Source organism: Gymnodraco acuticeps, unplaced genomic scaffold, assembly GCF_902827175.1.
Source record: "Gymnodraco acuticeps unplaced genomic scaffold, fGymAcu1.1, whole genome shotgun sequence".
Classification (NCBI taxonomy): Eukaryota; Metazoa; Chordata; class Actinopteri; order Perciformes; family Bathydraconidae; genus Gymnodraco; species Gymnodraco acuticeps.
In genome coordinates, this window is record NW_022989900.1 from 77501 (window position 1) to 91816 (window position 14316).

At 37.7% G+C, this 14316-nt stretch overlaps 1 protein-coding gene across 1 annotated transcript in view; it reads right to left on the reverse strand.

Annotated features, from left to right (window-relative positions):
- Positions 1 to 7411: 7411 nt before the first annotated feature.
- The window catches only part of rapgefl1 (Rap guanine nucleotide exchange factor (GEF)-like 1), a 33825-nt gene continuing 26920 nt past the window's right edge, over positions 7412 to 14316 (reverse strand). Inside the window, exons 11-16 of the mRNA XM_034206804.1 lie at positions 13592 to 13682; positions 13079 to 13129; positions 12652 to 12739; positions 10689 to 10753; positions 10332 to 10386; positions 7412 to 9948 (exon numbers count right to left, since the gene is read on the reverse strand). Of these exons, the coding sequence (XP_034062695.1) occupies positions 9824 to 9948; positions 10332 to 10386; positions 10689 to 10753; positions 12652 to 12739; positions 13079 to 13129; positions 13592 to 13682 (475 nt within the window). The 3' untranslated portion in view covers positions 7412 to 9823. The remainder of the gene's footprint in view (positions 9949 to 10331; positions 10387 to 10688; positions 10754 to 12651; positions 12740 to 13078; positions 13130 to 13591; positions 13683 to 14316) is intronic.

Consider the following 14316-nt stretch of genomic DNA (forward strand, 5'->3'; position numbering starts at 1 on the left):
GGGTCTTGTCCTGAAACTGTTACATAACAACTGAAACTAACACACACACACACACACACACACACACACACACACACACACACACACACACACACACACACACACACACACACACACACACACACACACACACACACACACACACACACACACACACACACACACACACACACACACACACACACACACACACAGGAAACACAAAAGAAAATAACAACAAAATAAAAATGTTGCAGTATATCTGTTCAAAGCTGTAAACTTTTAGGATAAGTAGTATTGTTCAGAAATATGCAAAACAGTTGGCTAAAATGAATAAGAATAAAAAAATGTTTTTAAAATATAAATCTGTACAGTGGAAGAAATAAGTATTTGATCCGCTGCAGATTCTGTACGTTTACCCACTTACAAAGAAATGAACAATCTATAATTGTAATGGTAGCTTTATTTTAACAGTGAGAGTAAGAATATCAAAGACTGCTGCCGACATGCAAACACACCCTCTGCGATATACCTTTAATCTGGATCTCCAACCTTCCCCCACATTTGACCCTAAATATAAACCTTCTCCTAATCAGGGATGGAAAGCTATCCTCCCAGGGGGCACGCTGGTCCTTGCTACAGTCCTGGGAGGGAGAAGGGACCCTATCAGCTGAATTCAAAACACACCTCCCCTCATACGCAGCCACTCGACTGCCATCTTACATGGCAAGACGTTAGGGACACATGAACCTGAGGGTAGAACCGTGTGGAAGAGTGTGCACTCAGAATGCCACTTGTACGTGCAGTGTGTGCGCTGTGTGGCAGGAACTATTGCAGTGCCAGTGCAAAATGTGCTTGTATTCAGTTTCCTGTGCTCCATGTATTGCCATATAAGATGTGCTTGGTAAGATGCACATATGTAATAGTACTTCTTATGGGCACGGACACTGCATTTCATTATATTCTAATATTATGTTACATATTTAATTTGACTGACACTCATAAGAGACTTATAAACTGAAATCCTTTTTTTTCCCTTTCCCTGTTGTTATTGGCCAATGTCCACACCTTTAATAATGAACTAGTAACTTTTATCCTTAATATATTTAAACCAGGGGAGTTATATTAAAAAACACAAATTAGAATCTAAAACCACCTTTGGTTTCAGGCAGTAAACATGTTTATTTCTGCTATAGTCGGCCATTTTTACAGCATGCAGAGAGACTCCCTTTTAATGCCTCAAGTGGCCATTAGAGGAACTGCAGTGTTTGGCCCTGCTCAGTAATAAACCTACCAAATGTGAAGTCAATCAGATAAAAGGGCCATCATCAGGAAAGAATTAAAGCGTCCAATTACTTTGCTTTAGGAACGAATATCTACAGAAACAATGACATTCATAAGTTAGCATGCTAACATAATTCCTCTATAACCTAAAATAGTAGTAGAGTGAGAGCGTCGTTTTGGCTAGTAAATAAAACTCTAACGCAGATGTATTGTTGTCCAGAGGTTTTATTATTTCAGTGCCAGTAGATGGAGCGTCAGTCTGGAGGAGACGAGACCAAAATCTATTTCAATAATTAGACTTCAAATCAATTTAGAAAATTAAACTGTAAAAACACTTAGTAAGATGCAATGTTATACATAGATAGATACAAATATTAATTTCACCAAAAAAGAAATACATCCAGCCGTTCATTTGCCTAATGTCTTAGGATAACGTTTTCTTAGACCATTTCCCCCAGAAATGCTAAAGGCTTTGTCTTATTTCAAATTAAAAGTCTCACTTTTAGTGAAACTGCAAAAACACCTTCATTGATCTTTATTTTTCATGATTTCTTTAGAAGGCTTTGAAAAATTGATTGGTTTTGCAGAAAATAAATGACACAATAAAGTGCACCGCTATGATGCGAAAAAATAAATCAGTGGTTGGAAAACGTTAATAATTAAGAGGAAAGACATAAGAAATGAGGATGATAAAGTAATGTCGGAAGAAAAATCCTATTATGAAATACAGTTTCATATGAAATGAATGAAACTCTAAGGAAATCTTGAACTTGCTTTGTTTCCTAATAAAATGAGCAATTTATTGTCAAATATGGCTTTAATATAGTTTACAAATAAAAAAAACTTTAATATAGTTTACAAATAACTTTGTGTGACTTACTATAAACTGTTAGTCAAAAATAAAAGAACACTATAACATAGCGTATATAAATCTCAGAATGTAATGTCCTCATAACTCGCCCTTATATTTATTGTATAGAATGACCTTATTCCAAATGTTCCTTTTTGTAGTTTTCCATAATATTCGGTAATATGACACCAACCCTGCAAGCCCCGCCTCCTCACAGACCTTGGCTCCAATCACTCCGTTTGTCTGACGTTCACAGAAATCTTAAAGAAAGACTTGTAATCGATGTAAACAACGACTTCTGTACAAATAAAAACACAGAAACAACCCCAAGCTTTAGATAGAAAACAACAGAACAATCCAACTGAAGAGATTAAACTGTACAATTCATAAAGTCATATATTCATCATCATTTCTTTCCCTTTCTGTCATCACTGTACACTTTCTCTTTTACAAATAAAAAACATCAAATCAAATATTTCTCATCGAGTAAGCATCACTCTCTTTCAGCTGATACATAAAATAGAGTCTCCGTTAGAATTTGCCTATTTACAGGGTTGCAGTATGTACACTTGTTTCATTATTCAGTGTTTTAATGCGGGCACAGCAGACAGCCTCGACCCAAGAGACCGTCCGCCTCCAAAAACGATGGATCTCAGCAGAATTACAGGCAGAAGCTGCGAAAGGTCCGAAATCTGGAAGGTTTGGTCGGTTTAGGTGATTTGAAACGTTAACGATAGGTTAGGATTAGAGACAGTTGGGATTCAAGACTTTTGTTTCTGCCCTAAACTACGGCGGGATCTAATAGTAAAGCGCCCATCACCCAGGAAGTGGTCCTGAGAGAGCCACCGGCAGACTAGTGCTGAGGTCATCTTCACTGGGTTTCACACGCCGACCAAACCAACACAAACTTCTCAACAAAATCTTCAACAGCAAATATATAGTCCTGAAAACGTATTCTACCTCAGACTCAGTAAGGGATTTTAAACAACGTTTTCATGTTCTACAAATAAATCACGCTTAGATGTTCAAACTCTTTCTCTCGAAAGTTTGTACTCGTCCTCTCCTTGGTTTGAACACATCTTCTAGAAAGTTGAAACGGGTGTCATTGAAAGTTCAAAATTGTGTACACAAAATCTGGTTCTCAAAATGTTGGTTTCCAAGGTGTATACTCGTCTTTATGAAAGTTTGAACGAGTGTTCTTGAAAGTTTTAACTTAAGAACACTTAAAGGTCGGGTAGGTAAGAATGGAGAAACCAGCTCGAGTGCGCTAGAATTTGAAAGTACACAACCGGAAAAGATCTGCCCCTTCCTTCAGACTTCCTCACAGAGCCCCTCCTCCAACACACACACGAACGCGCACATGACCAATGAGGGCACGAGGTAAGTTTGTGCACAGATGGAAGGCTGACAGGCAGGTAGGCCATCCAGTTACTTTAGCCGGGCCGCCGGCTCAGATGATTGGTCGTGCTTTTTACAGAACTACGGCTTCCAGAGATGAAATGTTTTTATTGTCGAAGCATTTATTGTATTCATTGCTATCGGGATGTTAAGAGCATTCCATGGAATATAACAAGTGTTTCTGAAGTGAATTACCTACCCCACCTTTAAGTCAAACTCTTGTACTCAAAAGGTAGAATGCATATTCTTGAAAGTTTGTTTTAGATTTGGCAAAGTTCAAACTCTTATCTTATTAAAAGTTTAAATTTGCATCCTTGAAATATTGTTAGTTTTATCAAAAGATTGAACTCCCGTTCTCTAAAGTCCAACTTGTCTTCTCGAATTTGTAACTATTGTTCCCGAATAATTGAAGACATGTTCTAGAAAGTTTTTGTTTTCAAAAATGTTTGCCGTTCCAACCAATTTGTGTACTGGGGAGTTTAAACTTGTTTCTTGCAAATTCTGGAATCGTTTTTAGGATTCTGATTTGAGTGAAAACTCCATATTAGCTATAAGATCTTGTCAAACTAGAGACATTCACAGATTTTGTTCCCGTTCAGAATCAAGCCGCCTCAGTTCACACATCATTACAAACAAATTGAAATGCTGTAAAATAGCGAGGAAAGAACTCAATAAATCAATGATTTTCATCTTAGTGTTACTCTTTATATAAATCATCTTGTTTTTCAAAATGGTCTCATTCTGTCCATACATTTCCCCAAACAACAAAAAATACTACTTAAATAAATTAGACTTTCATGATGCTGTTGGGTCTGAAAGCTGAACTGTTGGTCTTGTTCTGACGTGGACACGAGGCGGACTTGTCTCGTGAAGGGGTCGGCCTCGCTGAGCTTTCACAAACAGGATGTTATGGTACAGATGGAGAATGACAAAGCCTCACTGCCACCAGAGCGGAGCACAGAGAACACTTTTAAAACCATTTACACCTTTTCAGAAAATGTATACAAACACGTGCACCGTTCGGACACACTGAAGAGTTTCAGCCCAACCATAAAGCAAAAATATTGACTGGACGTCTTAATGAATATAGCTTAACTTATCCAACTGGAAATTCTTAAATAAAATTGAAATTGAAAGGAAGCTGGCCTACATATTTGTTGTGATAAAGGGTCAGTTCATGTTGGAAGTAAGAGTATAATATAATAATAATAATGTCTTCATATTCAAATTTTATCTCAAAATAATACAACTTTTAGTTTATTTCTAGAATGACAGACTTCAAATGTATGAATTAAACTTAACACATTATTTCTGTATTTAGTAAGTCTGATTTGTTATTATTTTTAACATTATTCATAATTCAAGTTTACTGTGTATGATATTATTTTTGTGGTATTGCTTGTTCTATCTATATAGTTAGAGAATCTGATGTACCAGAAATGTTTCAATAAGTTAAAACAAATTATCTCATTAGGAATTCTTTATAAAAATGACTTCATCATGACAAATTACTTTTTTAATCCTATAAAAGATTATTTCGCAATGAAATTCAACGTTTTCATGAAATATTACGCATGAATGTGCATATTATGCAATAATATTAGGCATATGATAAAATTACATTATGACTGTGTAATCATAAAATCGCAACATTCTATAAATGTACATCATCGCAAGGACTGTTTTCTGAAATATTATTATATTATCATTAAAAAAGTATGTTTTTGAGCAGCTGATTATTAGCAACATGATATATTAATATTTGTTTCTTAATATATAATATGTACAACATCTTAGAGGGAAACTCTTCAGTGCTTTGCAAATAATAACATCTTAACCAAAACAATGTGTCAGTGTTCAGGCTGGACTCAGACCAGAGGCCTGTACTACGAAGCAGGATTTTCGCTTAGCGGCTAACTTCAGGGAAAACTCTGGGTTTCCGGTCCTACGACGCTGGTTCTCTTTTTAGCGGGCTAGATCTCCATGGTAACTTATGCTGAACGGCTAGCCTGGTACGGAGCAGGTTAGGTTGCAGGCTAAGAGATCAACTCAGTGAAAGCACCGCCTGCTGACCAATCAGAGCTCAGTGTGCGGAGTTTAAAGCAATCAAGTCATATTACAGGAGAAAGGAAATACAGAAAAACTGCTGTAGCAGGAAAGACGGCCGGCAAAAATCAACTGACTGTGTGAACGTGAACATTAATAGAATATCACCTCCATCTTCAGAGCAATCTGACTATTATAACATTAGCGTTAAGAAAGCTTACTTAAATATCTGCCACAACATAAGTAACCGGATCAGAGTAACATTACGTAGCCTACAGTCCGCGGCACTGTGAGTGCAGACGTCGATGTGTCCCATTATCATATATTTCCTTATCTGAGTCAGCTGAGCCGTATCTGGCCGTGCAACGCTTACAGTGTCACATACTGTATGCAGAAGTATTATTTTAAGCAACACATTAAGTTGACGAAACACTACTCGAGTAAAATGTAATTAAAGTCAGATCGTGTCTTAGTGATATCATAAACCTGTTAATGTACGCATTCAAACACTTGTTCTTTTACCAGCTGTATTCACCTTGCAGGTGCAGCTATGTGGTTTTTATCCTGGATGAAGTGTTTAAGTCATGGATGTTTAAAGTCTTCATATTTGTCTAATATTAAAGTTCACTTTTCATTCAGGAAGTATGACGCTGCGCTGTCAGTACGCTTCTCCATGTTTCTGATTGGTCAAATGTTGCTAACACCGCCACTTTTATGTGAACGCGCACATGACTAGATAGGGCTAGAAAGCTTGCTTGAGTTAACGAGTTGATAACCAGCGTCATAGGACCGCTTAGCGAGAGCGCGTTTGTTTTGGATTCAGGTAAACCGGGTAACTCAAACATATCCAGGTTAGGTTGAACCGGCTTCGTCGTACAGGCCTCTGGTGGTGATCACAGCAGAAAAACAACAACTCTGTAGATTTCTATTATTATAGTATATATGACTGAAGTGCGATCAGCTGTAAAAACACGGAACCAATCGATCGTAACACAACTGGACTCAACTGAACTCTAATGAAAATCTAGCATAAAGAGTAAACAAAACCTCTCTGTGTCTCTGAGCCCTGAGGTTTGGCAAAGTGCTTTGTTGCTGCGATAGGTTGACCAACAAGCTCCACTTCCTGTTATTGCCAACAGAACGAACCAATGGCAGGGCAGTTTTGATCGAGTCCTTCCTTACAGCCGATTGGTCATTAAAATGTGACAGCAGTTAGATCCCAAACGCTGAGAATAAAAGGAAGAATAAAACAGTTTCTTCTGTCAACTCTTTCGTAGGTTTGTATTCATCTCCCTGGAGTAATTCTGTCCCGTAAACACAGCTGATTGGCTGCCTTGTGGTTATCAGTTCAATCCGCCCGTTAGCATTTTCAGTCACTTTATTAAAGGACCATAGCTGTTTCTTTTCCCAAAGGAGGTCATGTTTTCAGTTTGTCTTATCCAAAATACCAGATGGATATACTGCATACAATACACTTAACCAAGTTGTGTCCAAATAATTTGGGAAATTAATTGACTAAAGAACTACTTGAAGACTGATTTCGAAGTTTAGCCGCTCTGAGCAATAAAAAAAAAACACGTCTCCTCTAAAGGGTCCGTGTTGTTGTTTGTTATAAGGTAACGAACACACCAAAGTCGGAAAAAAGACTACCAAACTTGCGGAATAGGACCATCTTTAGGACAACTGAATGCACCATTGGCGCAGACCTATCAAGGGTGGTATTCTAGTTTAGCATGTTCTAGCTACTTTACCTAGAAAGTGTAATTCAATAGGTTTAATTATTATTAATTAAAAATAAAGTCCTTTAATTTGTTGATTAATTGTATCTTGTGGTGAACGTTGCCTATCGATTTCACTTCATTTCGCTGCGTCTGCCAAGACAAAACCTAATTCGTTTTTTTTACTTTGTTGTTCTGCGAATGTGTATGTTTTCTAGATACGCACGCTAAATGTTTATCCTCTTAATAGCTTAAGAACACATTTGTAGTAGTCTTATTCTGAAAAAACAGATGGTCATGTAACCTCTCTATTGGACAAAGTCTGTATATCTTTCTCTAGAAACTCATATTTTGACATCTTTTTAATTTGAATTATCGACTGATATGTTTGACGCTAGCGATATAAACTGATAAACCAGCCCTGCATGACAATTTTGTTAAAATAATAGCTGCTGCCGTCTCAAAGGAATTACACCATATTGGAAAAATAATCACTGAGTATTGCTTTGGCAGTGTGTACGTGATTTTTTGTCAAATGGTTCAAACATGTAGAAAAAAACAAACAGCGGTATGGTCCTTTAAAGCGAGTGTGACGTGAATGCTCCAACTGATTGGTTGTATCATCAAACACTGTAAAGTGACATTTCATGTGTGTCATCAAAGACCTGGAACAAAAAGCAGAAAAGAGCAAAGAGTTGACGTCTTCAGCATAACACTTAAGATCACGTTGGGTAGAAAACCAGCATCTACACACTCTCATCCAGCGAGGAAACATCCTGAACGTCCTCTGAGAAACGTCTCCTATCAAGGGATCCAAGTAAGTCTGAGAAATCACGGAGGAATCAAATAAAACAAACCCAGTTCCTGACAGCTCTGTGTGGGATATGGCAGCTGACAGGAACCACAGATCAGAGGTCAGCAATAACACAGATGTAGACCATGGATACAATCCATCGTAGCTGAGAGTTCAGTGCCAGATGCACAAGGTCCGTTGTGCCCTTTATTCAACATTAAAGAGTTTGTAAATTTGATGGAAAAATATAGTCAGACCTGAAATCCAGTTTTTCGGAGCGCAGAAGTCTTGCGCGTAAACTTGCGACGTTTGAAGTAGACTGATTCAATCAGCGATCAAACTGGTCTCTACGAAGGTTCAGAGGGACTAGAATGATTTAGTTTCTGTTTGTAACTGAAGAGATAAAGGCCCTATTTACACCTGGCCTTAGAAAGCGTCTGGCAGCTCTGATGAAGTTGTTCCCTGATTCGTCCTTGTTGAAGACTCATCAGAACGCTTTTACACTACGTAAGACATGTCAAACGACCCAATGGTTCTATTGATCCAATCTCCCAAAACACATTAAATCCAGGTGTAAACAGGTTCTTGGTGTCCTGCATCCTAAAATATCCTGAAGAACCAAACTTTCACAATTGCGCCATCTGTTGGATAAAGAATCGATCCGTCTGCATGATGTTCTGCAACATGGAGGTTTTTTTTCTTTTCCTGTGTGGATTATGGTTGTAAAAAAAAAATTCCAACATGCTTCCCAACACGTTGGATCAACAAGTCATCTGTTTGAAGTGCAGCGTCTTGTTGATGTTGGGTGGATGGTGCCAAAAACTACCCAATACAGCCTTAGTGTAGATCCGAGATGCATCCTTCCAAAAGTACCATATTGACATGAATAAAAGACGATAAAAACTGCCAAAGGCTGCGGACAAGTAGTACAAAAACCCTACCCTATCTGCTCTTCCTTAACCTTGATTGGAAACGGACATAGCAAAAGAAGATATCCCTCTGCACCCACACTAGGTTAAGTATTTACATCTCAGCGGATGTTAGTGATGAGCTTTGCGTTATGTGTTGCTGCTTCAAGGAACTGTGGAACGGCATTATCTTATTTCCTCTCCTAAAATATGGTCCTATGCTAAAAGAGATAAGAGAGCATTGAGGCAGCTTCCAATAGCACTCACAATTCCCCCAGATCTTATCATGGCTTCCATTAAGGTACTTGCGGGTCATTTCCAAAGATCTACAAAGAGAACTGGATACAGCGCTGGAGGCGGGACACTGTGAAATGTGGTTCCTCCTGAGGACAAAAAGAAACCTTCCTCAGCTAAAATGACTCTTAAGTTGCAGCCGTAACACATTGAGACTTTTCCAAGACTTGTTCTGAAAAAGACTGTTGACTTTTCCGTTTGTAAAGATAAAAAATCTCGCGTAGTTTGTCTTATTGTCTTATATTTGGGTCAAGCATCTTCAAATTCGAACTCTGACTGGATCATGAAATGAAAAAAATGTTTTGTGTATCCAGTTTTTGGTCCAGTTTGATAAACTGTCTTCATGTGGCTGATCAAGAACGAAGTATGACATTTTTTGTGATCCAGGTCGAAGAAGATGAAGAGAAGGATGTAGTGTGGTTCCAGTTTGAGTTTCCGTCTTTTCCTTATTTCTGACTCTGTTTACATCCGTTAGCTTTATTGTTTCCGGGCAGGAATTGCTGGAACAACAGCTTTCTCCTCCTCCTCTTATCTCCCCCGTCTTTTTCCCCCTCTATGTGTCTTTGGGCTCCAGTTTGCAGGACATGTCGAACAGGAGGTTCTGGTTGTCGATCACCTGCAGCTGCCGGACGTACGCTTTTGTCTGCAGGTGGGAGGGGGAGGTCTCTGTATCCATGGCTACCAGGTGATGCAGGAAGACACAGAGCACAGATACAGACAAAAACACAGAAGTTAGAAACACTTAATGAATTATTTATGTTACAGCATGAACAAAGTCCAACACGTGTGCTTAGGGAGTTTACTTTCCGTTTGAAATAAAAGTATTTGAAGTCAAACCAACTCATCTTTTGGGCGAGACTTTTTGGAACCATTCCTTCTATTTTAATTGTCCTCCATTTTATTTTAACATTGCATTATGGGAGAATAGTATCCATCAACAAACACAAAAATCTACTTTCGCTCACAGCATTTTTTATAATTAATTTGATTTAATTTGATATCATATCATTTGATTCTCTTTTGTTTAATAAATATCAGCTGTTTTACATAGAGTGAGTTACCTAGCTGGCTGCTCCGGTACCGCCTGATGATCCTCACCATCTCCGCCACTTTATGCTGCAGTAGAAGAGAAACAGAGAGATGGAAGAGGAGCGGAACCTTTCATTTCAAAACTGAGGTCTGACTTTACAAACTTAGACTCACTCAAAATAAAAAATTAAAATGTGGCGAATTCACAAATGTTCCAGTTTGTTTCCGATTTTGTGCAGATTAACATAGCACAACCTGTAATTACCACAACTACTTAAATAAAACGTAAAAAAATGGATTGAAATATAAATATGTTCACTGTATCAGTGTCTATTATGTGACATCTACGAATTTCTTCTCAATATTAATTGAAATTGAAATGAACTCACCATCTTCTCAAAGTTGACCAGTTCTCCGTGAAAGGATTTACAGCTCTCATGAAGAAACGTCAAGTCTGAGAAACAGGAAACAAAAAGCACTTCATTAATGAATCCAAGGTTAAGTGAAAACTAAAAACACCATCTAATTTCTGTTTATCGTAATTAAATCACTTTAGGGTTGTATTTTCTCAGATTCTGTCCTTGATTCAATTAATGACGAATGGAGTAAACTATCACAACATTTTTCAAGATGTAATCTGTGATTGTATTTTAGTATTTCTAATCTTTGTGTTTTTAATTCTTCCTTTTCGAAAAAGTATTTCAGTTTTTCACAAAGGAACTGTATTCTTAATTCATTTAATTTTCCATTAGTGAAAATATGATGATTGTGACATTTGGATATTTAAGATGTAAATCTTTTTTTTTTTTTTAAAGACCTTAAGCCAATCATTGGCAGTGTTGATTCTTATTGGATTTGAATGAAATGTGCATCAAAATGTTATTTTAAAAAATCAAATATGGAGGAAACAGATATGTATCAGTAATGTCAGCAGGTGGAGATTAGATGTCGCCCTCTGGTGGTGGTTTGCTTTCAAAGCCCGGGGCACTTCTTTGTATACGTATATATCTTAAAGAGCCATGAACGCAACGTCATTTTGATCCCTCTCAAACACGCGCACACACATCTTCTTTCTCCTTTGAACCATTTTAATCATGTCCATCCTTTCTTCCTTTCTCTTTTTCTGGTAACCAAGGTGACAGGGAGCTTAAGGCACACACAGTAAGAGGCTGTGTACAGTAATCCTATTTAAGGTCCTTTCAAACTGAACGAGTAAAAGCTGAGGAAAGACATGTGCAAGTTTTTTCATGTATCTGTGTACGGGTGTGTTTGTGCATGTGCTCCTTGTGTGTGTGTCGGTGTGTGCGTGTGTGTGTGTGTTGAATGAGTCGTAGTGAAAGAAGAGATGAAAAAAAAAAGTGGAGCAAAGAGGAGAAGCGAAGATAAAGAGGAGTGTTTGAAGTGTGTGTGTGTGTGTGTGTGTGTGTGTGTGTGTGTGTGTGTGTGTGTGTGTGTGTGTGTGTGTGTATAGCAGTTTAACGGTAACATTGGGCTGATTAGCCAGAAGACCTAATTAGCGAGGAGAGGAGTTTACATGCTAACGCGCTTCACATCTGCTCCACAGCTAGAGGACAAAACTAATTGTAAATAAATAATATATATATATATATTATTATTATTATTTATTATATAATGAACTGAGGAAACTCAGTTGTTGTTGTTGTTGTTGTTGTTGTGTGAGAGCATACAGCAGTATTTTCATTTTAAACTTAACTCTGATATAATGAGATGCTTTTATTTACTAAATCTTTCCTCCATACACTAACTTATGTTACTCACTCACTAACTTATGTTACTCACTCACTAACTTATGTTACTCACTCACTTATAGTAATCAGAGAGGTTTCAAGATTATAAAGATGTATTTTGTGCTTTCACTGTTTTGAGATATTTGAAGAAGATGTTTTAACTGTATTTTTGCGCTATATTTTCTAAATGTAAGCATTTACGTGATGTTTTGTACAATATTTCAATATCCAATTGTTTGTGTTTCCACTCAAAATATGTGTGATGTTTTAAGTTTTATTTCCTCTTGAGATTTGTTGCAATATTTAAATTCTGAATTTTCTGTGTTTTGCACAAATATTTTTGCGATATCTTTACTGATTTCTATTGTTTAAACATCATTTTGTTATATTTCCTGATATTCAAGCCATTTACAGTTAAAAGCTTTCCTAAATTAGATAATTTCTCGTGTTCCCACTTGAACTTCTTTGCAGAAACCCAGGTTTTAAAATGTTCACTCAAATGTCTTGACGCTATTGCAACCCAATGTTCCTGTTCCGAGGCATTTCATTGGTTTGATACTAAATGCTGTCTACATAAGCCCAGATGTGTTTAGTGCCGCCTCACCTTTGAGCAGCAGAGGAGTGAAGGGGATCAGAGGGGGTCTGAGGCTGGTGATCAGATCTCTGTAGGACTTGTGGTTCCTGGAGGGATCCTGTAATATCACAAGTGTTCAGGTACTTTACTGCAGTAGAATAACCCATACCCTTCAGGGGAAACACGCGGATACTAGTAGTTACATTTCTGGATTCAAAACATAAGCTAAATAAAATGAAGCACATTAAGGTGATTGAATGTCAGAAAGTAAAGAGCTGGTAGAGAGGGGTAAAAAGGTAGATTTTTGAGATTCAATTCGTAACGTCACGAAAGAAGACATACAGTATCTAGAAAAAATATTAATTGGAGAAAGATTCACTGAGAGTTTAATAACATGGTAAGCCCTTATAAATACTACTCTTTATTTATAAATATATATTATTATTTTTCTACTCACCGCTATGCTCTCAAACTGCTGAAACTGCTTCCTGAACTTCCCTGGGAGACCCTGAGAACACACACAAAAATCATGTTTGACAGTATAAGTGGCGAAGTCCATAGGGCCTTGGCTTGGCAACTGGAAGGTCACCAGTTCAAGACCAAGTGCTACCGAGGTGTCCCTGAGCAAGGCACCGCTCCCCGTACATAATGGCAGCCCACTGCTCCTAACACTAGAATGGGGAGAAACCATTTTGTTACATGGTACCTGTACTATGTAATGACAATAAAAGTGCAAACAAAAAGGTAATGATATATTTAAGGATACTTGTTTCAGGACTAAACTATAAGTCCAAATGGATCAAATAAACCTTGTCAGCAGTCTCCTCTTATTTAAAAACATTTCAATCTTAAATATAACAGCAGCAGAACACCTGCACCCTTTGTTTTCTGTGTCAGTTGGTGGATAATATAAACACAGCAGGTGTGTTTATGCGGCGTCAGGTGTGTGTGTCAGGTGTGTGTGTCATACCTCCCAGGTGAGTCTCAGTCGGCTGACAGCTGGATTATCCAAGCCCAGAACGACAGCGAGGAACGACAGCAGGTCCTGCTGCTGCTTACAACTGACACACACACACACACACACACACACACACACACACACACACACACACACACACACACACACACACACACACACACACACACAGGAAACACATAAGGAAATGACAACAAAATAAAATGTTGCAGTATATCTGTTCTAAGCTGTAAAGTTTTAGGATAAGTAGTATTGTTCAGAAATGTGCAAAACAGTTGGCTAAAATGAATAAGAATTCAAAAATGTTTTTAAATATAAATATACAGTGGAAGAAATAAGTATTTGATCCCCTGCAGATTTTGTAAGTTCACCCACTTACAAAGAAATGAACAGTCTATAATTTAAATGGTAGGTTTATTTGAACAGTGAGAGTAAGAATGTCAAAAAGAAAATCCAGAAATCTACATTATATAAAAGATAAAAATTGACTTGCATTTAACTGTGGGAAATAAGTATTCGATCCCCTTGCAACCAACAAGGATTCTGGCTTCCACAGTCCTTTAAAAAAGTACTCCTTATATCAACTTGTTACCTGTATAAAAGACACCTGTCCACAGAATCAGATTCCAACCTCTCCACCATGGGCAAGACTAAAGAGTGGTCTAAGGACCTCAGGGACAAGACTGTAGACCTGAACCAGGCTGGGATTGGCTACGAGG